The sequence below is a fragment of the Dasypus novemcinctus genome, chromosome 4 (assembly GCF_030445035.2).
Source record: "Dasypus novemcinctus isolate mDasNov1 chromosome 4, mDasNov1.1.hap2, whole genome shotgun sequence".
NCBI lineage: Eukaryota > Metazoa > Chordata > Mammalia > Cingulata > Dasypodidae > Dasypus > Dasypus novemcinctus.
This window is the reverse complement of record NC_080676.1, coordinates 58,651,924-58,676,178: the sequence shown is the minus strand read 5'-3', so window position 1 is coordinate 58,676,178 and position 24,255 is coordinate 58,651,924. Positions and strand designations below refer to the sequence as shown.

The following is a 24,255-nucleotide window of genomic DNA, read 5'->3' as shown; positions in this document are numbered from 1 at the left end:
TGTAGACTCTTATGAAGCCATCACCACACTCAAGATAATATTCATCATCTTCCAAAGTTTCCTGGTGATCCTTTCTAGTCTCTCCCACCTGCCCCTCCCCACATCTCCAGGCAATCCATTATCTGCTTTCTGTCAAGATAGATTAGTTTGCATGTATTTTCTAGAGTTTATATAAATTGAATTGTATAGCATATACTTTTTTTTTTTTTTAAAGGGGAAGTCTGGCTTCATTTACTCTGTGTGTAATTATTTTGAGATTCAACCATGTTTGTGTATCAATAGTTCATTCCTTTATATGGCTGAATAGTGTTCCATTACATGCATTTGTGATTCGTTTATTCACCTGCTGATGGACCTTTGGGCTAGTTCCAGTTTGAGCTACTACTAAAAACAGTGCCATGTGCATTGATGTACATGTCTCTATATGTGCACGTTTTATTTCCTGTGGGTGAAAACATAGGAATGAAATGGCTAGATCACATGATAAATATATGTTTAATGTTTGACTTTTAAGGAACTGCCAAACTGTTTTCTAAAGCAGCAGTATGAGAGAGTTCTGGTTCTTCTATATCCTTGACACTTGATATATAGTCTTTTTTTTTTAGGTATTCTAGTAGGTGTGTAATTGTACCTTAGTATGCTTTTATTTTTTTATTTTATTTTTTTAAAGATTTATTTTTTATTTATTTCTCTCCCCTTCCCTGCCCTCCTCGCCCTCCCCCCCCCCCCCAGTTGTCTGCTCTCTGTGTCCATTCACTGCATGTTCTTCTGTGTCTGCTTATATTCTTGTCAGTGGCACCAGGAATCTGTGTCTCTCTGTTGCGTCATCTTGCTGCATCAGCTCTCCATGTATGCAGCGCCACTCTTGGGCAGGTTGCGCTTTTTTCACGCTGGGTGGCTCTCTTTACGGGGTGCACTACTTGCGTGTGGGGCTCCCCTACACAGGGGACACCCCTGCGTGGCAGGGCACTCCTTGCGCGCATCAGCACTGTGCATGGCCAGCTCCACACGGTCAAGGAGGCCCGGGGTTTGAACCACGGACCTCCCATGTGGTAGGCGGATGCTCTTAGCCATTGAGCCAAATCTGCTTCCCTTCCTGTGTTTTTTATTTTTATTTCCATAATGACTCCTGTTGTTGAACCTCTTTCAATATAGTTGCTTATACCTGTAGATCTTCTTTGAAGTGCCTATTGAAATGTTTTGCCCATTTTTAAAAAAACTGGTTTTATTAAGTTTAGAGACTTTTAAAGTATATTTTACGGAACCTCTTATGTTTTTCATAATGTAACCTTTTTGTGATGTATGTATCTTAAAAAATATATACAATTTACAAAAATGGTGGGGGTAGGGGAGTGAGGTATGGGTTATATGGGAACCTCTTATGTTTTTTTAATGTAATGTTCTATGTGATCTATTAACTTTATTTTTAAAAGTTTTATTAAAAATAAAATAAATTTTTTAAAAAGTGTATTTTGAATAAAAATTCTTTATCAGATTTATGATAAGCAAATATTTTCTCCCTGTCTCTGGCTTTTCTCTTAACAGTGTCTTTCTTTTGTTTTTGTTTTTTTAAGGAGGTTCAGGGATTGAACCCAGGACCTTGTACATGGGAAGCAGGTGCTCAACCACTGAGCTACATCTGCTCCCCAGTGAGAAATGAATTTTCATTTGTTTTTGTTTTTTTTTTAAGGAGGTACCAGGGATCTAACCTGGGACCTCATACATGGGAAGCAGGCCCTCAACCACTTGAGCTCTAGCCACTCACCTTAACATTGTCTTTTGAAAAGAAGTGTTTAATTTGGATAAAGGCAGTAGTTTATCAGTTTGTTCTTTTATGGATCTTGCTTTTGGGGTCATAGCTAAGAAATCTTTGCCTAACCCAAGTTTACAAAGATTATTTTTCTCCTATGTTTTCCTCTAAAAGTTTTATAGTTCTAGATTTTGTATTTAGGTTTATATTCCATATACTCTTGACCCAGATTCACCAATTTTTAACATTTCGTCACATTTCATTTGTCACTTTCTCTCTATAGCTATACTTTATTTTCCCGAACCATTTGAGAGTAGGATGCATATATCATGCCCTTTTACCACAAATACTTAAGTATGTATTTCCTAAAACTAAGAATATCCTACAGTGCACTTATCGAGTTCAAGAAATTTAACATTGATCTCATACTATTTTTTAATTGACAGTCCATACGTATTCCAATTTGTTGTGCCAATAATGTCCTTTTATATATTTTTTTTCCTGGAAGCTAGGATTGTATATTGCATTTAGTTTTCATGTCTCTTTGACCTCCTTCAAGTTGGAACATTTCCAGTCTCTCTCTCTTTCTTGCCATTAGCAGTTTTTGAACAGTGCAACCCAGTTATGTTTATAGACTGTCAATCGGTTGGGTTTGTCTCTTTCTTCATGATTAGATTCAAATTTTTTTGTTGTTGTTGGAATTCTACAAAAGTGATGTGCCCTTCTAAGGGTGTCACATCTGGAAGTACATGATGTCAGTTTGCCTCTTAATGGAGGTGATAATCCTTAATCACCAGTTAATGTGTTGCCTAGTTTTTCTACTGTGTAATTATTTTTCCTTTTTAAAGTGTAATTTATGAGAAGACACTTTGAAGTTATGTAAATATCTTGTTCATCTATATACCCCTCCCCACCCTGAAATAGCACCCATTGATTTTTCTAGCTTGAATTGATTTTTACTGTGATGTTGCAAAAGGGTAATGTATGTTTTTTAAACTCCATTATTTTTTCTTTATTTGTCAGCGTTATACTATATAGCAGAACTTTTCCTTCTCCCCTATTCCTTTATTTATTATCAGTATGGTCTCATGAGGGTTTCATATATTAATTTTTATTATTTTTTGAAATGATTTTAGATTTCCAGAATAATTGCAAAGGTGTAGTATAGAGAGTTACCGTATGTCCTTCCCCTGGCTTTCCCTTTGTTAACATATTCCATAACTGGTACATTTATCAAAACTGGGAAATTAACATTGGCACAATACTATTAATTACAAACTATATTTGGATTTTCCTTGTTTTTGAAGTAGGGACTTTTTTTTTGTTCCAGGATACCATATTGCATTTAACCATAGTGCCTTTTTAGTCTAGTTTTTCTCTCTTTCTTTGTCTTTCATGATTTTGACACTTGTGAAGAACAGTGATCAGGTATTTTGTAGAATGTTCTTCATGGGAGCTTTGTTATTTTTAATAATTACTATTTGTCTCTTCTAAGAACTTTGTTAGAAAGACAAACTATTTTGAAGTGCCTGCCTCGGGAGCCTTATCCTGTTTCCCTTGACCTTTCCCTGCTCTCCAACCCCAGGCCATACTCTAGCCACACTCAGTTTCTTTGTCTTTACGTTCCTCCACCATGCCATGCTTTCTGACCTGCCGCAGGCTTGGTTCTGTTATTCTACCTGGAACACTCTTCCCACCGCCTTGCCTTTTACCTGGCCAACGTCCTGACATCGTCTCGTCATATGTGAAGCTCGATATCACTTTCCTTATTAACTCTGAACCTAAGTTAGCTCCCCTTCCATGTGCTACTGTAGTACTGTACCTCCTATCCTAGCTCATTTTGTTGGTGTTACTTATCTGTCCTCTCTGCCACACTGTAAGCTCCTGTAAGCTCCACTAAGGCAGGGACTGAAGGTTTTGTTCACCTCTGTATCCCTACAGCATCCAGCACAGTGCCTGATACATAGCAGCACTCAAGTATTTGAATGACTGTCCTAAGATTTAATGTAAACTAGGGATTGTGATCCAATTCCTCAATAATTCTACCATGTAGAGGAATTGGGAACATATCTGACATTGAGAGGCTAATTTATATAGCAGGTATTTTGCAACCATTATAACTTAAAATTTGAAGACTATATAGCAGCCTGGAAAACACACATTATAAGAATAAACCTTAATATCTACATGGTGGTTATAGCCATTTAAATATAATAAGAAATGGTTCATTTATTGATCATAAGATTGTAGCTTTTAGGTTTTTGTTCTATAATACAGACATCAGGGGGGTAAGTGGGAGAGACATGCATTGGAGGACTGGGAGAAGCAGCTTGGGTGGAGCCCCAGGATAAACATCACAAGCCTTCCTGGGGCATGACCTTTACTCACAGTTTTAAGGAAAATTCTTGGGTTTAATATATAGAATGCAAATGCCCATGCATTTTAAAGATAAAACATTATAAATGGAAGAAACTTCATGGATTTGTGTTTCTTTGGGCAGAATTCATGCTCATTCCCTCTGGGTGGGGGAGCTTTGTTGGAGAAGTTTGAGAAGTGCTTTCTTAGGTGTTAAACGAAATGATGCGTGTGAAGCACTTAACACTGTCCTTGGTGTTGACTACGTGCTCACATGCTGGTTGTTAACATTCTTCCTGGTGATTACTGTATATTAGTTACTGAAAGCGTCTAAGCTTTGTGCATGCTTAGAAATTTGCTTGTGATGTACAAACTTCCTAAAACAAGTATTGCTGCTTTAGACGTTTTTGTCACTGCCCAGTTGCGCATTGAGCGTATTCAGTGTTTGCATCGATGTGTTCATTTGCAGTCGGGCGCAATCATGACTGTCCTTGCAGCTGTCTGTACCAAAATCCCAGAAGGGAGACTCGCCATTATCTTCCTTCCAATGTTCACATTCACGGCAGGGAATGTGAGTATTTTTATGAAGTGACATTCTGGGGTCTGTGGTGGTATTTTTACATTGACTGAATTCTTCCCCTTAAATTAGAAATGTCAATGCTGGAGGAATCAAAGTTCTGTTCTCTTTTGCTGGCTTTCAGGCCCTAAAAGCCATTATTGCGATGGATACAGCAGGAATGATCCTGGGATGGAAATTTTTTGATCATGCAGCACATCTTGGGGGAGCTCTATTTGGAATGTAAGTATAAGAGTAATTGATTGCTCAAAATGCTTGCTTGGGTCATCTCCCTATCCCCACCCCCAAAGAAAGCCGAGTACGGCAGTTGGAGGAGGAGCAGGTGGGATTGAGAGGGTTTGCTTTGGACTTTCTCAGTTTCACCACGTGAGGTGAGACATGAGAATGTTAGCCATGCCCCTGCCTCAGTTATCTGTAGAGAGAATTAATCTGTGCTTTTAACCCTACTGTTAACCTCAAGTTGACCAACTCCTTGCTTTCACCATTCCCAGCCCCCCTTAGGTACTGCTCCCTGGCCCCCCAGTCTGAGCTGCAGCCTCCTTTCCCCACTCGCATGCCTTCTTGCCCTTACCTCTGCTGTGTTCCCCTCTGACCTCCATCTCACCTGTGCTGCACAGACTGCTGAACTGACAGCCATTTCCCTGCTTTCAGTGAGCGTGTAGTGAATGTGTGTGGCTGGAGTGGAGGCCAGGGGCCATATGACAGTGTCAGCCACTTACTGAGCCTCTGTTATATGGCAGACACTGTCCTAGTACCTCATGTTATACTAATGTTACCTCCATTTTACTGATGGGAAACTGAGGCCCAGAAATGATCTTCCCCAGGCCAGACAGCTTTCAAGTGGCAGAGATTTAAGCCTAGATCCAAAGCCTTTCCTGCCATGTCATACCACATTGAGTAAAGTTGGAATTGTGGTTTCAAGATCTTCCATTTGTGTATCAGACAATGGACTGTGACATAATAGTTCTGTAGCAACTCTGTCACAGAAATTTCCTAACATGAGGCTCAGGACTCAGTGATCCTATCCAACTATGAGAGCCCCTTCAGCAGAGCTGTCTTCTGTCTGATGCACCAGATTCCCAGATAGCCGATCTTTCCTTGCATAAATGTTGGCTTTGCCCTTAACTTGGTTTTTCCTTTGTTTCATGACAGTAGAAAACTTTAGTTTCTTCATAAAAAGAAAAAAAAAATCTATTCTAAGTGGAGCAGTTTTGCTTTGTAGGCGGTGGAACTAAATGCCATTATACCATTTATAATTTTCACTGATGATTAAAGAATAGCATATGTGAGTTCTAGCTTAAAAAGCAGCACATTATAAATAGTAGAGACTGACCTGATATTACAGTATGAAAATTATAGTGACTTATGAAAAAGGTGTTGTTTTACAAACTCTGTTTTTATCTGGATCCTTCCATGTATACTTAAAGGGTCTTCTCCCCAGCTGGTTTTGTTTTTCTGAACTTATAAGTAGATGGCTTTTTATATTCTGAAAACAACTGGACCAAATGTATTTTAGTGGAACCAGGTGTAGCTCATCAGTTGAGCACATGCTTTACATGTATGAAGTCTTTGGTTCAATCCCTGGTATCTCCTAAAAAACAAAACCAAAAAAAAAAAAAGGTGTTTTAAAGTCCAGGACCTGAAAAGCAGAGGAATCCATTTCTCTTTGCTGCTGTTTCTAATTTCATCTCCTTTTCATTTACTCGATTTTTGTCTTATCCAGGTTTCCTCTTTTTTAACATCTTTAATCTGTATTTAGAAATCTAAATCTAAAATCTTGTGTTTGGGTTTGTTGGTGGTAAAGATTCCATTGGTATCTGCCTGCACATTTCCTTGACTTCATGTCCCTGACCAAATTTTATAGTCCTCCCATTGGACAGTTGCAATAATAATAGCAAACATATATTGAATATTTGCTCTGTGTCTAAGCTAAGAACTTTGATCCTCATAAAATCCTATGAAGGACTAATTTAATCTTTAAAACAGTTTTAGTGTGATATATTCTTATACCATGCAATCTATCCAAAGTGTACAGTCAGTGGTTTTTAGTATAATCAGTGTTGTGCATTTCTCACAAAAAAAAATTAAAACAATTTCATTACTCAAAAAGAAAAACTCCACCCTCCTTAACAGTCACCTCTCAATCCCTTTGTCCCTCCCCAGCCCTATACAACCACTAATCTAATTTCATCTTTCTGCATTTTATATAAATGGAATCATACAATATGTAGTACTTTGTATCTGGTTTCTTTCACTTAGCATTTTTTTTTGGTCTGATATTAACATCTTGTAACAGTAAGATGCATTTGTTCAGTTTCAAAGAAAAACAGTCTTACATATACACTATTACCCATATTCATATTTCACATGAGGTTTTAATATTCTGTATAGTCCCATGTAATTTAATCGTAAAGATCTTAAAATCTTATGAGGTATTCCATTTTACTGATAAGGAAATTGCTTAAAGAAATTAAGTAGCTTGTCTAAGGTCACACAGATAGTAATTGCAAAGCTGGAATTAGTATGAACTATTTAGGCTACTACAAAAAAGGATACCTCAGAGATGTGTGGTTTTAAAATATTTTCCTAGTTTTAGTTTATTCAAATGGCCAGTAATATCTGGATTTAGAAGTATAATCAGATCATTGTACCTGTAAGATTGTATTTGACTCTGCTTTGAAATAGGTTTAAAAGGTTTGGGAAGGAAGTGGGTGTGGCTCAAGCAGTTGAGTGCCCACTGCCCATATGGGAGGTCCCAGGCTTGGCGCCCCATGCCTCCTGAAAAAAAATAAGCAAAACTAACAAAAAATCCAACTCTGGGAAGCCCATGTAGCTCAGTGGTTGAGCACCAGCTTCCTACGTATGAGATACTGGGTTCAGTCCCAGCCCCTGGTACCTAAAAAAAACAAAAACAAAAACAAAACACTGTTTAGGAAGATACTCTATTAATGGAGACTTCCTGACGGGTGATTCATTTCTTTCTAGGGTTTTGCAATTTGAATCTTAGGGTGATTCTTTTTTTTCTCGTTCAGAGTTCATCAGAGAGTTTGACTTTAAGCCCAAAGAATTTTGGTACATGCCTATAAACTAATTTGTATTTTTTTTTAATGCATTGTTCCTTTTTGTAAATTTAAATTGAGTATTCTGTGGGTTTTTTTCTGTTTTCCAAAATGTTAATGGTGGACATATATATATATATTTTTTAAAGAGAGGTCTCTTTTTTTTTTTTGTCTTTATCTTTTTTAATGTTACATTAAAAAAATATGAGGTCCCCATACACCCCCACCCCCCAACATGTATTTTCGTAACCAAATTTTAACTATATTCAGTTACTATTAAGTGCATGTTTCAGCTACCAATTACAAAAAAAAAAAATAAGACTCAGGTACATTTCAAGCCCTTTATAATAAAAATACATGCCCAGAACATTTAAAAGTGTTACAACATTCAACTGCTATTTTGATACCAGAGTCCAGTTTAACAGTTTTGCAGTCAGGTGCCTAGGAGATGCAAAGATCAATGAAATCTGGTCTCTGTCCCAGGGAACATGACATCTAGGAAAATCAAGGCAAAACAAGGTTTCAATAATAAAAACCATTCCAGATCAACCCCAGTCCTCCAGGAGGCCTTCCCACCCTTCCCTCACCTCTGAGGGGCTTGGGTCTTCCCTGAGTCACAGCACAGCCCGGTCAGAGTGCCTGGTCCTGCCGCCTCCTGGGCCTCGGCTTCTGGAAGGCAGGCACTTCACATTCCTCAGAGCACCTCCTGGTAGCGGTCACTGAATAGTATAGCACAGTGGCTAAGAGCGCAGGCTTCCCAGTCAGACTGAGTTGTAGTTTCTGTTTGGGGATTACTGGTTGTGGAGCCTAAGCAAGTTAATTATTAAACCTGCAGTACTTCACCTTTCTCAGTTTATAGCTTCAGGCTAGTTTTAGGCAGTTCTTAAGAGGAGATTGGGCATTGGAGCTATATCTTAAAAGTTTTGAGATGTAAAGAGGGTCTTTTGGATCTTTGTACCAGTGTGGGCAAAGTTAGATGAGGTTCAAAGGTATGTTCAGGGGACCTGGATTTGACCAGATAGATGATGAGGTGGGAGAGCCAGTGGTTCCCAGCTTTGGCAGCACATTGGAATCACTTGATGAGCCAAGAAAGTACTGGGTCTCATTTCCAAAGATTCTGATTTAATTGGCCTGGGCGTAAGGATTTTTCAAACCTCCCCAGTTGATTCTCATGGGAGGCCAAGGTTGAGACCTTCCGCTTCAAGGCAGGGCTTCCCCAGCTTTGTGCAAACCGCCTGGCGATTTTGTTAGAAAGGAGTCCTATTAAGTAGGTTTGGGGCAGGGACTGGGAAAATGCATTCTAACAGGATTCTAAGACAGGGTTTTTACCCTTTTTTGTTTCACAAATCCCTTTGCCAGTCAGGAGAAAATCATGGACCGCTTCTCAGAGGGGAGCATCAAATAGTTTTATGATAGAAAAAATAAAAATAGTAAGTTAATTTTTTCAATTCAAGCTCACAGACCCCTGAACCCCTGTTCTAGACAATACCCTTGCTGCTGGTCTGTAGCCACTCTTGTCTAGCCAGGTAAACAGAGACAAGCTATTGTAGTCATCATTAGTGAACTCTAATTCTGACATTTCTTATGTTTGTCCTAATAAAAAAGAGTCTGGGGCTTACCGTTAGTGGTTAGTCTGACTTATGAGAGAATCTTTGATTGACCGCTTAGAAGCTCTTAGTAGCTTGGGGAAATTACTTTTCAGGTTTCCTCATGTCTAAAATGGGGGGAAAGTGATAAATTACAGGGCTGTGGTGAATCAAAAGTGTTGTGTATGTGAAGTACTACACTTTTCAGAGCATTCACATGCCATCCCATCCCACTTTGACCCTTTTTTCCTTATTAAATTTTTTGTGGTCACAATAACAATTTGCCATTTTAACCATTTAAAAAACTTATTTTGAAATAATTTCAAATTTACAGGAAAATTTTGCAAACATAATACAAAATAATACAGAGAACTCGAATATGCCCCCTACCCAGATACCCACATTTACTAACATTTTGTCACATTTGTTGCATCACTTTTATCTATCACCTACTTTTTAAACATTTGAGAGGAAGTTGTGTACATCATACACCTTTTCCATTTCATACTTCCCTCTGCTTTTCCTAAGAACAAGGAATTTACTTACATAACCACATTAGTACATTTATCAAGTTCAAAAACTCTAACATTGTTATAAAGCTTACAGCATATATTCCAGTTTTTTCAGTTGTCTCAGTAATATCCTATTGAACAATAATTCCCCATCCTTACCCCCGTCGCCCTCACCTTGGTGAGCTGTGTTTCTTTCTGTCTCTATGAGTTTGCATATTCTAGTTATTTCATATACATGGAGTCATACAGTATCTGTCCCTTTGTGTCTGGCTCATTTCAGTTAACCTGGTGTCTTCAAGGTTCACCCAGGTTGTATCATGTATCAGAACTTCATTCCTTCTTATGGTCTACTTTGACCTATTAACATACTCTACATATTCTATTTATTAAAGCTAAATCCTGTATCTCTGTCAAATAGCCAGCTGTTTCAATAAGCCAGATAGTAAATGGCAGTGGCACTAGATTTTTAAATGTCACTTCATTGTCCTCATGGTGCTTACTGTGCATCATACTGTTTGAGTGTTGGACCTGGTTTGTTTTTCTTTTCCCAGATGGTATATTACTTATGGTCATGAGCTCATTTGGAAAAACAGGGAACCTCTAGTGAAAATTTGGCATGAAATGAGGACTAATGGCCCCAAAAAAGGAGGTGGCTCTAAGTAAAATGGGTTGGACAATGGAACATCGGGTCTGTGCCATCCAAAAGCTCACTACATCGGCCCTGGAGTTCTGCCAAGATTGAGACCCTGCCTGGAAGACGCCCAGCATCTCATCTTCCCAGGTTTTAAACTCTGTCCCCAAGACATGTCTTTATTAGAAAGTGAATTATGAGAAAGTGGGTGAAATAAAGATTTATATCTTTAGTTTGTAAACAGAGGGTGCTTGTTTTCTTTTCAAGGAGCACTAATGCTATTCTGGAAGTGTTGCTTTTATTTGTTGCATTTGACATATTTTGATGAGCCATGAACTTAGTGCGTGTGCACATTTAATGACCAGATTTGAAGGTGGAAGCTCTTGTTTCGGTGCTTTGGCCTTCTGGCATCTCTGCTGAGCATTTGGTCTTACTCACCTCTCCCTTTCCTTGGTTAATTGACAATTAAAAGCATACCCTCCTTCTGGCATAATTTGAAATAACAGCTACAGGAACTTTTTTTTTTCCTTTTCCCAAGAAAGGTAATGTTTTTTGGCAGTGAGTGACATATACAAAAAACTGTTTTTAGGTTTTGCTTTCTAGGTTAAAATAGTAACTAATTAAGGGTAGAAGGAAGTGACTCAGATAAATTCAAACTTGAATCTGAGCCTGTTGCATTCTGATGTTTGAAAGTGTACATTCTAACTGGAGTATCTTATGGAAATAACAGACAGTAGTCATTCTTATGGCTTTATTGCAGTGAAAACCTCTTGTTGCCATCATGATTGAGAATTATTTCTAGGAAATGCAGTTTGAGAATTTAAAATTTTTTCTGCAAAGAACTTATAGGGAGAGTTTTACGTCTTTTGATGGGCCTAAAATACATATTCTTAATATGTGTTAAGATTCTATATAAAGTACATATACAGAATCTTGCACCCTTGCATTGGAGTGTAGTAAAGGCATAGACGTGTCAGCTTTGGCTTACTCTGACCCCTCCCCGCCCCCCTGTGCTGGGCTACAGGTGACACGGGTGGGGAGGGTGTGCAGTCTCTAGAGTTGCACAGGCTGTGGGTGAGGTCCTAGTGCTTCCACCCCGAGTTGTGTGGTGCTGGATGCGTATCATGACCACTGCCTGAGGGCCAGGCTTATGAGAGGAGATGTAATCATGCCCACCACACAAGGATGTCGAGAACAGAATGCTGAGCACGTAGCAGTTGTCCAGCATTTGGCAGTTCTTACCCTTTTTCACTGGCATCAACTTTTCTCTGCTGTGCAGTACTGGTTATTCCTACCAGTCAGAGAATTCTATTGTAATAGAATAGGCGAATCTTAACCCAGCCCTCACTTTCTCACTTTGCCAGTAAAGAAACAGGGCTGGGGACAGGGGGTGTGACTGCCCAGGGTCACAGTGCTTTGCTCTGACATCTGAATGTGTTGTTATGTTAACCCTATGAGATAAAAGATGTATTTTTCAGAGATGGAATGGGGATGAGTTCGCATGGACATTCCATAGTAGAATCCCATATTAAATGCATGTTTTGCCATGGGCAGTCCAGGAAAATAGGCAAGGAAGACCTCTCTCTTTTCTCCCTGCTTGAGACAATTAAAGCAGGAAGGTCAAGTCCCTGAAGCCTTTGGACAGCCAAGTTCTGTTTTCCCAGTTGGCTTGGGATAGTCAAAGCACAGCACTGATAGCACAAGCTTTGCTGCCTCTGGCTTTGGCAAATGTCACCACTGTCCTAATTGCCCAATTTAGTAGGGTATTTTTAACCTCTCTTCTTGGCCTCCCTGCTACGGTTAAAACGTGCTCACTACCACCTCAAGATTCTGACTTTTCAGGACCCTGCTTGCTCCTGGCTCGTGTGCCTTGGACTGCGTCACCTCCTCCACTGGCCTCCTAAGTGTGGGGCTCTCCAGGAATCCCCTCTTAGCTGCTGTCCTGTCTCACTATCCACACACTTCAGTGGTCTCTCTTCCTGTGGTTTCATTTACTTACGTGAGTGACTCCTGAGCTCCAGACCCACTGAGTATCTCTGTACTCAAATTCAGTACACTTGTCCACTGCCCTGCGTGGACCCAGCTGCTGGGACTACCCTGCACAGGCTCCCTGGATGTGTCACTCCTGGCTTAAGGAGGGACATCATTCGCTGAAGCCAGAAACCTGGGTGCCATTCTACATCTCCCTCTCTCATCTCTTGTTTGTCGAACTCAGTCCCTTCTCTCCACTCTCAGTTCAGTTCCTCATCTCTAACCTGGTAAGGCTTTTCCCAGCTGGTCTCAAAAACTTCCCTATACTTCTCCATATGGTCATCAGTGTGCTAAAAACCATCATTTCCTGGCCTCTATAAAAAACGGACTCTCCTCTGCGTGGCAGCCAAGGCCCTCGGTGGGCCGGCCTTTGGCTGAACCCATGTCCCTTACACCTGCATCCCACCTGAGTCCAGCGGCAGGTCTAGCCTTCCCTCTCCCTCTCTCTGCTGTTCCTGGCGTCCTGTTTCATTGTTGTTTTTTAATTTGACTGCATCATTGTCTTTTTGGTGGGTCACTTTCTGTGCAGGGGGCCTGTACTCTCTCCATACAGATCTAGGAAGCCTTGTTTTGTTTTTGTTTTTTTTTACCAGGAGGTCCTGGGGATCGAACCCTGGGTCCTCCATATGGTAAACGGGAGCGCAACTGTTTGAGACACAGCTGCTTCCCGGCATCCTGTTTTAAAACAATTGTTTACATGTCTGTCACCTACTACACTGCTAACCCCTGGAAGGCATGCATCATTATACCCAGCACATAGTAAGTATGCTTTAGCTATTGTTTGTTGAGTGAAAAAATAGAAACAAGAAGAGTTGCTCTCTCTTGCTGCAGGAGGGAATATTTCAGTTGCCAAACTTTATCTTCCACGGTGGCCTACCCAGAGCCCTGGCACGCATTAGAGGTCACAGTGGCAGCTCACCCTGGTCCTGAAGAGCTGGTGTGTAACCTGTCAGTGCCTTCACAGGACCTGGCTCCTCTCTGGCAGCCTGTCCCTTATGGTGTGGCCTGCTCAGTGGAGCTGCTGCCACTTCAGGACAGTGGTTTTGACACGGCTCTGCATTCTGCTGTGACTTCGCACTAAGGCAGTGGTTAGAGAGATGAATCTGTATTCTGCCTGGCGAGGGCTGTACTGCAGTCCTCTGCTCTGAGGGGCAGACGGGATACCATCCAAGTATAGCCGTAGGATGTAGCTCTGGATAATTAATGCTGTTTCAATAGTGGTTTTAGTAATTGGCCTGCAGCGCACACTGAGGGCATGTGTGAGATATCCAAGAAGCCTTTTGAGTGTGGCCAGGGAGTTGTTTCTGATACCCTGTTCCGCATTAAAGAGACTGATCTTTAGCCTGGACCGTTACCTAAACTTAGCGCTACAATAAAACATGAATGGACAGGGAGAAAGGAACTTGATATAGCATAGTGGCTAAGCTTTTTTCAGCTTTATAAATTTAAAACCTTTGTGGCAATCCTTTCAAAGTAGGGGTTTTAGATCTCAGGGAAAGAAGTAGAGCATTTAAAAAACTAATGCCAATTCTTCATGAAAATTGGATTGATGGTCACATTCTTAGACCAGAATCTTAAAGGGAAACAGAGACTCTCAGGCTGATGATGCAAACACGTGTTCTCTGGGAAACATGGCCCCAAGACTTCCCTGGGATGCCCTCATCGCTGCACTCCCCTCTGGGTGCCCGCAGACTCCCCCAAGTACAGCCAGGGGTCTGTGGGGAGACCCAGGAAAGACCCTCCCAGCGTCCTGACTGCCTACGCCCCAGCTGGCTGGTGGCCTTCAAGAAGGAATGTGCATCTGAGCCTTCCACCTTTGCAAAGCCAGATCCAGCTGGTGGTGGGTGATGTGTGGGAGCCCTGTGTGATCATACACATGCTTGTTTTGTGCATTCCCAACTTTTACTATACACACTGTTTATGTACGTTCATGTATGAATAATATACTTCAGTACATTTTTAAAATAAAAAATAATTGAAGTTACATACTTCAGAGCTCTTGCCTTTGATAAATGTTAATCTTGAAATTTCTGGTGAATGGATTTTGAATCCAGTCAAACTTTTTAAAGAAATATTTTTTTAAATTAACCTTTGGATTCAAACTTGAGATTAAAATTTAAAATAAAATTTATAAAGTAATGAAATTATGAAAACTTGGATTAAATTTCTAATTGAATTACGAAACATTCTTCCACTTGGACGTTTGTAAATAACTCTGAGTGGTTCCACGTAGCCCCTGGCGACCTCGGCCTTTCCCGGTCCCCGCTGCTGCTCTGCTCTGACCCGCGCGCTCCGCTCCGGCTGTGCGCCGGGGTCCGCGGGCCTGTTTGTCCTCGATCCCCGGGTTCCGGGGTTCCCGGGATCCCCACCCCCAGGCCGGGGGGGCGGCGCTGCGGCGGCGCGGGAGGGGAGCGAGGGCGGGGACGGGGACGCGGGCGCGGGGCGGGGGAGGCGCGGCCCGAGCGGCGAGAGCCGCGGGAGCCGGGCGGGCGAGCGGGCGGGCGCGGGGCGGCATGGCGTGGCCCTGCATCAGCCGCCTGTGCTGCCTGGCGCGGCGCTGGAACCAGCTGGACCGCTCCGACGTGGCCGTGCCGCTGACCCTGCACAGCTACTCCGACCTCGAGAACGAGGGGCCGGGCCCGGGCGGCACCGCCTCGCGCAGGGGCCCGGGCCCCGCAGGTGCCCGGGACCCCGGCCGGGACGTGCCTCTCACTCAGTACCAGCGCGACTTCGGCGTGTGCACGGCACCCGCGGGGCCCAGAGATGCGCCCCAGGGGCGCGGGGCGGGGGCCGGCGGCCGCAGGGACAAACCCCCCGCGCCCTCCACGCCTAGTGGCAGGGGGGTCTACGTGCTCCCCGTCGGCGACGCGGACGCGGCTGCAGCAGCGACCACCTCGTACAGGTACTGAGCTGGGGGGCGGAGAACGCCTCACGTCCGGACTCTCTGGTCGAAGGAAACTGAGGCACGGAGCCGAGAGGGCGGCGGGTGGGTGGGGAAACTGAAGAGGAGCCCGAAGCCCCCTCCCACACGACTTGCGGAGCTGCAGGCGGCCGCAGAGGTCACTGCTGTTGCTCCGCGGGCACTGCAGGCGGCGCCCTGCCAGGCCCCCGCCGGCCAAGGAGGGACCGGGGCTCAGTGCCTCACTCGGCGCCCCTGGGGCAGCCCGGTCAGGATGGCCTGTCTCCACCCAGTTGAACTCTGCCTCCCTTTACACCCGCGGTCCTAGCTATAGAGGGGTGCGCACAGGTCAACCCGAGCCCTCTCTGTTCAGCACCCTCTCTGGGGCGGTTTGTGGGGGGCAACCCCTGGCGACCCCACGGAGTGACTGAGGCTTGTTGACTTGGCCTTCCTTGCTCCTCAGCTCTGCACCTGGACTACCGAGGACCTTCTCCTTTCTTTTTATTGCAAAAGTGATATATATTCACTGTCGAAAAACTGGAAATTACAGAAAGTAAATATCCCCTTAATCCTATTCCTAAACTGGTGTTTCTTTCTAATCCTTAGCATGATTTTTTAAACATGCTTTTGAATGCCTATCCATTTATATATGCTCTTACATGATTAATTCTTACTGTAGATAGTTTTTTTTTCACCTATCGTAGATGCCTGTGCATATTACTAGACTTTTTATACAACATGAATTTTAAGAGATGTGCAGTATTTTATCCTATGAGTATGCATAGTTTATCTGCTTATCACTGAATATTTAGGATATTTCTAATTTGGGGCGATTGCTTTGATCCAGCTATTTGACTTCTAGGAATTTTTCCTACAGATACCCTGAGTGTGGGGTGGGGTGAGGGATATATATCCCTGCACTGCAACATTGTACAGCAGAAGATGGACAGTCTCAGTCCTCACTGCTGCAGGGCACTGGTTAGAACAAACCCACGGATGGGGTGCTGCCAAGTTCTCCATGTACTGATAGCGGAGATCTTCAAAAGCTGTGTGTCAGAAAGGCCAGCTGCAGAACAGCAGGCATAAAATGCTACATTTGTGTTTTTAAAAGGGATATTAATATATGCATATGTGCTCAAATAAGCACAGAATATCTATGAATATGTGAGAAAATGGTAACCTCCGAGGAGAGGAACTGGGGAAGGGTCAGTGGATGCTGCCAGGGGTGGAAGAGAGGCCAAATGACCTCTCACTCTTTTGAACTGTTAGCTTTAAAAAAAAAAACATGTACAAGTATCACTTTTATTTTAAAAGTAAGATTTTATTTACTCCCCACCTTCCCCCCACCCCTTGTTTGCACTGGCTGTCTGCTCATCATGTGCCTGTCTTCTTAGGAGGCTCTAGGAACCAAACCTGGGACCATCCCATATGGGAGACAGCTACCTCCATTCCCTGCTCGTTGTGTCTCTCATTGTGTTTCCTCATTGTGTCATCTCATTGCATTGTCTTCTTGCATCAGCTTGCTGTGCCAGCCCATCGCATCAGTTTTTTTTTTTAAAGATTTTATTTTTTATTTATTCCTTCCCTCCCCCCCGTTGTCTACTCTCTGTGTCCATTTGCTGTGTGTTCTTCTGTGTCTGCTTGTATTCTTGTCAGCGGTACCAGGAATCTGTCTCTCTTTTTATTGCGTCATCTTGCTGCATCAGCTCCCCGTGTGTGCGGCACCACTCCTGATCAGGCTGCACTTCTTTTGCACAGGGCGGCTCTCCTTGCGGGGCGCATTCCTTGCACATGGGGCTTTCCTACGCAGGGGGGCACCCCTGCATGGCACGGCACTCCTTGCGCGCATCAGTGCTGCACATGGGCCAACTCACCACGCGGGTCAGGAGGCCCGGGATTTGAACCCTGGACCCTCCATATGGTAGGCAAACGCTCTATCAGTTGAGTCAAATCCGCTTCCCGGCTCTCTGTCTTGCTCATTTTCTTTAGGAGGCACTGGGAACCCAACCTGGGACTTCCCATGTAGTAGGTGGGCACCCAACTGCTTGAGCTACAACCATTTCCCTTTTTTTAAAAAAAGGAAAAAGGTATGTGATGAGCATCCATGTAGCTAAGTATTTGGTCATGTTTTCATATCTTTGGGATAAATTCCTACCTGTGGAATTAAGGAGTGAAAAGGTAGGAACTTACTCCCAATTTTGTTATTTTTGTTTTTTAAAATCAACTGCAATGAGGTATAGTTTCCACACAGTGAAATCCACCCATTTGAAGTGTACATACAGATGGATGGATGGCTTTTGGCCAGTGTACACACCAGGGTAACACCACCATTGTCAGGACGTGTAGAACATTGGTCTCCCCAGAAGTTGCTTCTTAGGTTTGCCCTTTTAGAGGAATCTGACCCCGGGGGGCGGGCGGGTGCTGTAGCGGGGTGGGTCTCGTGTTGACCACTGACCTCAGCCCGAGCCAGGTGCGGGCCATGTGCTCCTGATGAGGGTGGGACCATGGGGCCCCGAACCAGCTGGAGGGGCCAGAACAGTGTCAGGTCTGGAAAAGCAGCCTTCCCGCGCCAGAGGACCTAGGTCTGCAGCCAGCTTCAAAGGGCCGAGTGGTGGCGTGAGGAGCACCTGGATAAGGCCTGATCACGTCAGGCCAGGAGCGGAAGTGCTTTCTAATAATTAGAACTACTTGCCCATGGAGGGAGCAGCCCCGTGTGTTGTGAGCCCCTCATCAGAGGGGAGGCCCAAGCAAAGGCAGGATGGGCTTTTAGCAGCAATCCCTCACCCGTATTGAGCAGGTGGCAGGTCTGAACGTCCTGCCAAGCCCTCCCAGTCTTGGTGATACTAAAGGTACTAGTTTTTTCTCTGCTTAGCATGCACCAGGCTCAGGCCCTTCCGTGGATTATCTCCCCAAGGCCTCACATACCCCCCTAGAATTGGTTCAGTCATCATTCTCCCCGTTTAACAGAGGAGGAACCGCAGTGACTGGTGCAAGTTCCTGCAAATCCCAGCTGCAGAGCAGGGAGTGGGACCCAAGTTTGTCTAGCTTCAGAGACACAGTTTGTACTTCCACAGGATATCGCCCCTTTGACCGCTGGCCTCCTCCTAATCACTTGGCATTTTTAACCGTGTCCTGCTGTGATGGCAGAGCATGCGCAGCTAGCTAGAAGCTGGGGCTCACGTCCGGGTATGTAAATGTTCCTCGTCTGTAAAGCTGGCACAGCAGAAGCTTGGCTGTGCCCGCACTTTGGAGTGAGACACAGGCTCACTGCTGAACTTGGCACCCCTGGCGCCACACCAGCTGGGACCCTCTACCTCCCAGCTCTGGGGCTGGCACAAGCAGTCCCCATCTTGCCATCTTCTTGCAAGATGCACATTATCAACGTGAACTCTTAAACTCAAAAAACAAAATAACTGACTCAGGGAACCCAGAGATATCAAAATGGATGTCGCCACTCCTGACCCAGGTTCCCCAATGGCTACCCATAGACCTCTAGGCACCAACCTCCCCCTCCCACCTGAGCAGGTCCTGCCTTTTTTGGCCTCTGGTCTCCATCAGGTGAGGTGGACGATCGTGCACTGTGCTTGGACCACTGTGGGCGGAGGCACACAGTGGATGCAGTTGGTCCTGTCTTTTTAAATGATCTCCTTGGCCCGAGCCATTAGGCTGGCAGTCTTCTCTGACCCTGCCTTCCTCCTCTCCTGGGCAGTCACCAGGTCCTGCTGGTTCTCTTGGTGCGCTCCTCTCCATTTGTTTCCTCTGCAGCCCCCTCTGACCCAGGCTTCAGGACCCGCCCCTACCCCGGGGGGCTCCTCTGAGCGCCCTCCTGCAGCGTGGAGATTGTTCTAGCCACTGCTCTGGGCCCCCCGCAGCCACTCCAGGCCGGCAGGATCAGGCAGCCAGACCTGAGGCTCAGCTCTGGCATGAGAGAGGGTTGGGAGACAGAAGGGCAGTGCCCGGGGGGCACCTGCTTGCCCTGGAGAAACAGAGCAGCAGATGGCTTGGGCAGCTGGTCTTTGGAATCTCACAGCCTCAGCAGCAGAAATTCTCTGCTAAGGCTGTGGCCCAGCTGGCTCCCTGCCCGCTGTGCTGCTGCCCAGGAGAACAAGAGGCAATTTTGAACTCAGGGTCTGAAACCCAGTGAGGCAGGTTCAACATGGGCTGTGGGTGGGATGGGGCAAGAGGGCTCCCAGCCCACATGTGGGTGCTGCCCCTGGACAGCTGGCCAGTTTTCCACAGAACATTACCTCCACCTGGTGCTCCTGGGGACAGAGGGGTCTCTGCTTCCCTGAGCTCATCATTTAGCAGAGAAGCTGATAGAATTAAAATAAATGGGTCTTTTGTTCAAGAGAAAGTGACTCCTTGGGGATGAGTTAAGCCATGCCAGCTGTCCTATCCCTCGGGGGAGTCATCCTGCCCCTGCTCTTCCCAGAGCCGAGCCATGCAAACGCCAGGCCATCTTTCAGTTTTGGTCTGAGATGGTCACGGTTCACTCCCTTTTTTTTTTTTGCGGGAGTTAATAAGACAAATTATACAGAAATGAAAGTGCTTTTAACATTAAAACAGCATAAAACAGCATAGTACTGAGTGTTTTTATTCCTTGCCAGTGGTATCAGAGCTCCCGGGCCTAGGGCCTTTGCAGCTGTGCCTCCCCTAGATAGAAATGACCAGCAGGGAGCTGGGCCGGAGGCCACTGACCTTCACTGGTTGTGGGTCCCTTGAAGCAACCTGACCTCTGGACAGGCAGCTCTGAGAGAATTCATGGGGGCCTGGAGACACAGAGCGCCCCACAGAGGCTGGGACGGGCCTTGTCTCCGTCGAGCACCGTGTTTGTTGGCTAAGACGCAGGTGCCAAGTTCTGCACCAAACTCCCGGCACAGGAGCCTTTCCTCATCTGTAACTTGGGGAGTGATGGCGTCTGCCTCTCCTCCCCTAGGGGCTGGGGCCAAGGACAGGTGGAAGTCAGTGCCCGGGTGGAGCCTCTGAAGCTGCTGGCAAGGGAGGGCGGATTTCACAGTGGAGGCCACGGGGGTGAAAGGTCAGCTACAGACCTGCTTTCTCCTAGAACTGGACCTGATGCAGGGGAGTGTCTCCTTTGCCAGTTATGACTCCATAATGGGGCTAAAGGACCAGGGGAGCTGAGGCAGGAGTTCAGCAGTGGAGGCGGCTGGGACATTCCGAGCACGGGGCACAGAGCAGGGGGCCCCGAGAAGTCAGGAAAGAGATGGCTGACCCTGTGCAAGGCTGTGGCTGTTTTCTGTTTCAGACAAGAATTCCAGGCCTGGACCGGAGTGAAGCCCTCGAGATCCACAAAGGTGAAACCGGCTGCCATCATCACAACGCACACCTCCAGCTGGGACCGCAGTCCTGGGGCCGGCTTCCAGGTCACCTGACGCCGCTGCTGCCGCGCGAGGGCTGGGCGGCAGGGGATGTGGGAGCATAGCCCAGTTTTCCAGATTAGGGACTGGGAGTCAAATTTTGGTGACCACTGGGTGCTAGCAACAAGCTCTTCCAAATACCTGAGCATTTATGTGAGAGGGGCAAGACGGAAGGGAGGTGAGGACTGCCCAGCCTCTGGATTCCACGCAGAGGCTCCAGGGAGGAGAATGGAGACCGTGTGCCATATTTTACCTTCTAATGCAGTGCCCCTGCCCGTTATGGTTAAGTTTTCACACTGACCCTTCAGATTAGTCTCAGTTCTTGGAGGGCAAAGAGAAGCACAGGAGCTGGGGAAGGGGAAAGCTGAGGAAGAGGCCTGCTGATACATGGCCACATTTCATTTTACAGGTCCCAGAGGTGAGGAAGAAGTTCACACCTAACCCCTCAGCCATCTTTCAGGCTTCAGCTCCTCGGATCCTCAACGTGTGACTGACTGCCTGTGCTCAGGAGGGCGGCAGCAACGTTGGCGGCGGAGAGCAGAGTGCCAGGGTGCAGCCACACCCACGGCCGGCAGGCGCGGGCTTTCTTCAGGCCACCAGGGGCCTGGGCCGATTTCGCGGCACAGTCCTCGTGCTGTCAGAAGGCAGGGGCTCTCCCTCGTCGCTGTGGGGAACGCCCCGCAGCTCACCGCAAGACTCCTCTCGAGGCTGCCAGGCCTCGTCCAGAGCAGATGAGGCACAGAAACGACCCCAGCTCAACTCTGCGCCTCAGCCATCTTCGTGAATTTTGTGGAAGGCTTCAGATTACTTTTCGGTGGTCCCTTTTGGCAACCCTGCGGTTTTTAAATCTGAAGAACATGATGCCACCCTCAGTACTTGAGGATCAATTCTACTTTGAACTAGAATTAGTCCGTGGGGGCTGAAGTATATGGGCATTATCACGTCCTTGAAAGAACCAGTAATGTGCACTCTCAGTTGTTTTTCCAAGATGCATGACACTTGCATTAATTTTATAATCTATGGTAATCCAAGGTGATGCTCTGGGATATTCTTATAAATGGCTCCATACGGCCAAGCTGTAGAATCTTACGTGATAACCTTCGTGTGACTCACAGTGATGCTGAGTAACCAGGAAGAAAGTGTCCGAGAGGCAGAAATCACTTCAATGTCAAAGACCTAATTTCACTATGGCCAAGATGGTTCTTAACATCTCTTGAGATGAGTGCTTGAACCATCAAATGAACGAATGACAATTACCTTGTGGTAGGTTCCTAAAGTTTTAGCTCCATTTCATTACTAATTTGTTTTTTTCCCCTAACATCTGGATGACGAGAAGGGAGCTACCATACACACTGGTGAAGAACTCGAAGTTTTTTCCCCAAGGTGGCATTAGCCCGTCTCTGAAGACTGTCATCTAAAGCAAGCCTGACAGCCTCACCCCTGCTTTGCTCTCACAGTGACACGGAGCTCACTACCTCCTGAGGGGACAGCTCTTTCTCCATAAATCCCAGCCATGGAACAAGCCTGGTCCTTTCTTGTGCACTAGCCCTTCAGGCATCTGACAAAGCTTATGTTCCTTCCTCAAGATTAGAGGCACAAGCTCAGGACTTTTTTTTTTTTTTGGTAAGGAAACAAAGGGCTCTTTATCTCCCCCTGAGCTTCTGCTGCAAGCAGGAGGGGTTGGCGTTCAGACCGCAGAAGCCCTGCAGGCGTGGGGTGGGGCCAGGTGTTCCCAGTTTAGGCTGCAAAGAGACACAGGCTCCTCAGAGGTGCTATCTCTGGCAGGCACAGCCCTTCCCTTCATTCCAGCAAAGGAAATGCACTAAGAGAATCATTTTAGAGAGAAAACCAAAACCACACATGCTTATACAAAGATTCTATTATTTCAGGCTTCACTGGTTTGCATGTTGTTTTGAAGAGACTGCTAAGCATTCGCTGGGAAATGAATAGATTAACTGTACAATCTCCGATTTTACTAAAATGCACAAATATACTGTTTTCAATTTGCTTTCTTTAAATTAATTATAAACACCAGAGCCGTTATAATTCTGCCTTTATCCTGCCTGTCAATAGTAAGGACGTCCGGGTACTGTGGCTACTGCCAGCCAGTATCGCTCCCAATTTGGAGGACCTTGGGCTGCAGAGCGCCCCTGGCGTTGCTCTGTAGTTTCATGGAACCCACCGCTCCCGCTCCCCTGTCCCCTGCCTCTCCCCCTTCCTTCATCCAGGAGCCCAGGGCAAAAGGACAGTCTTTGAAGCTAATCTTGGGCTCAAATCCTGGCTTCTCCACTCACTAGCTACAGTAATTTGAGGTTCCGTCTCCTCATTTGTAAAGTTAGGATAATACCACCTACCTACTGGTTTGCTAAGAGAATGATATGTACAGGGTGCTTGGTACAGCGCCTGGCAGAGTAAATAGCCGAGAAAACAGCTGATCTAACTGTTCCTGCCTAAGCACCCCCGCCCCCAGTTCTATTCCCATCTGTAGTTTAGGTTCATCTGATGCCACTAACGATTCTGACTTGCTGTCACACCGCACAGCTGGCTGCTCTGCCTCTCCAGAGCCTGGCTGCCAAGTCCGTTCCTTCCTTTGCCTTCAAGGACCGGTCAGCCTGCACGAATAGGCCTGCCCCTGCCTAGCCGTGCTGGCCGGGTGGTGAGGCAGCCACTGCCAAAAACAGGCCTGACTCTGGAAAACATTCCTCATGCCCATGTTCCTTTCTGGTGAAAATGTTGCCTGTGCAACTCTGCACAAACACCTGAAGCCCTGGCACCTTCCTTACTAGGCTTCATTAATTAGGAGAGCTGGGTTCTGAGGAAGAAACTCACCCTAGGTCTTAGTAAAGCCCAGCAGTGTATACTGAAGCGGCCCGAAGAAGTAACTGATACAAGTCTCAGCCCTGTGGTTCTACCCCGTATCTATCTCACTCATCTATGAAATATACATAAAGAAATGCATTGACTATTAAGTGGAAAGTAATTTTTTTTACACTTTCCTATATTTGCTTTAGTTTATGTACAGTATTTTTGTATTCTATAAAGAGAAAAGTTTTTAAAAATAAAAAGCAGTTCAGTCTGTTAGCTAATTTCAGCCTAAAGCAAGTGCTCAATGTTAATTATTCCGTAACTGAAGCAGCTGTGAACAATGGCCTTCATCAGCCATGTGGGGTGCACCCTGCAGGCTCAGTGAGAAGGCCCAAGGTCCCTCCTCAGCTGGGGCAATTCGCAGTCATTCACACTCAGGTCCCACCGCCCAGTCTCCACGGTGCAGGTATTGCAGGCCTTTAGGACAAACTCCAAAAGCAGCTTTTGGGAAATCATCCAGGGCCTGCTGGGTGAGGCCTCTGCAGCCCAGCCCAGCCCGGCAGATGGAGGGCCTTCCCGCCCCAACGCCAGGTCTGCTGCCTGGCTGCACTCACGTAGGCTCCCTCCGTCCCTAACGGCACTGCCTGTGACACTGATTTTTAACTGCCTGCT

The 24,255-nt window shown here is 45.6% G+C and overlaps 1 protein-coding gene across 2 annotated transcripts in view; it reads left to right on the top strand.

Moving 5' to 3' along the window:
- The window catches only part of LOC101439599 (presenilin-associated rhomboid-like protein, mitochondrial), a 56,219-nt gene extending 32,343 nt beyond the window's left edge, over positions 1–23,876 (top strand). Inside the window, exons 8-11 of one of the 2 annotated variants that reach the window (XM_058295422.2) lie at positions 4,575–4,676; positions 4,807–4,904; positions 20,667–20,784; positions 21,188–23,876. In XM_058295422.2, coding sequence (XP_058151405.1) covers positions 4,575–4,676; positions 4,807–4,904; positions 20,667–20,784; positions 21,188–21,268 — 399 coding nt within the window. In that variant the 3' untranslated portion in view covers positions 21,269–23,876. Of the gene's footprint in view, positions 1–4,574; positions 4,677–4,806; positions 4,905–10,390; positions 10,712–20,666; positions 20,785–21,187 lie in introns of those variants that run through there. The other variant, XM_004464588.5, reaches the window with a different exon arrangement.
- The last annotated feature ends 379 nt before the right edge of the window (positions 23,877–24,255 follow it).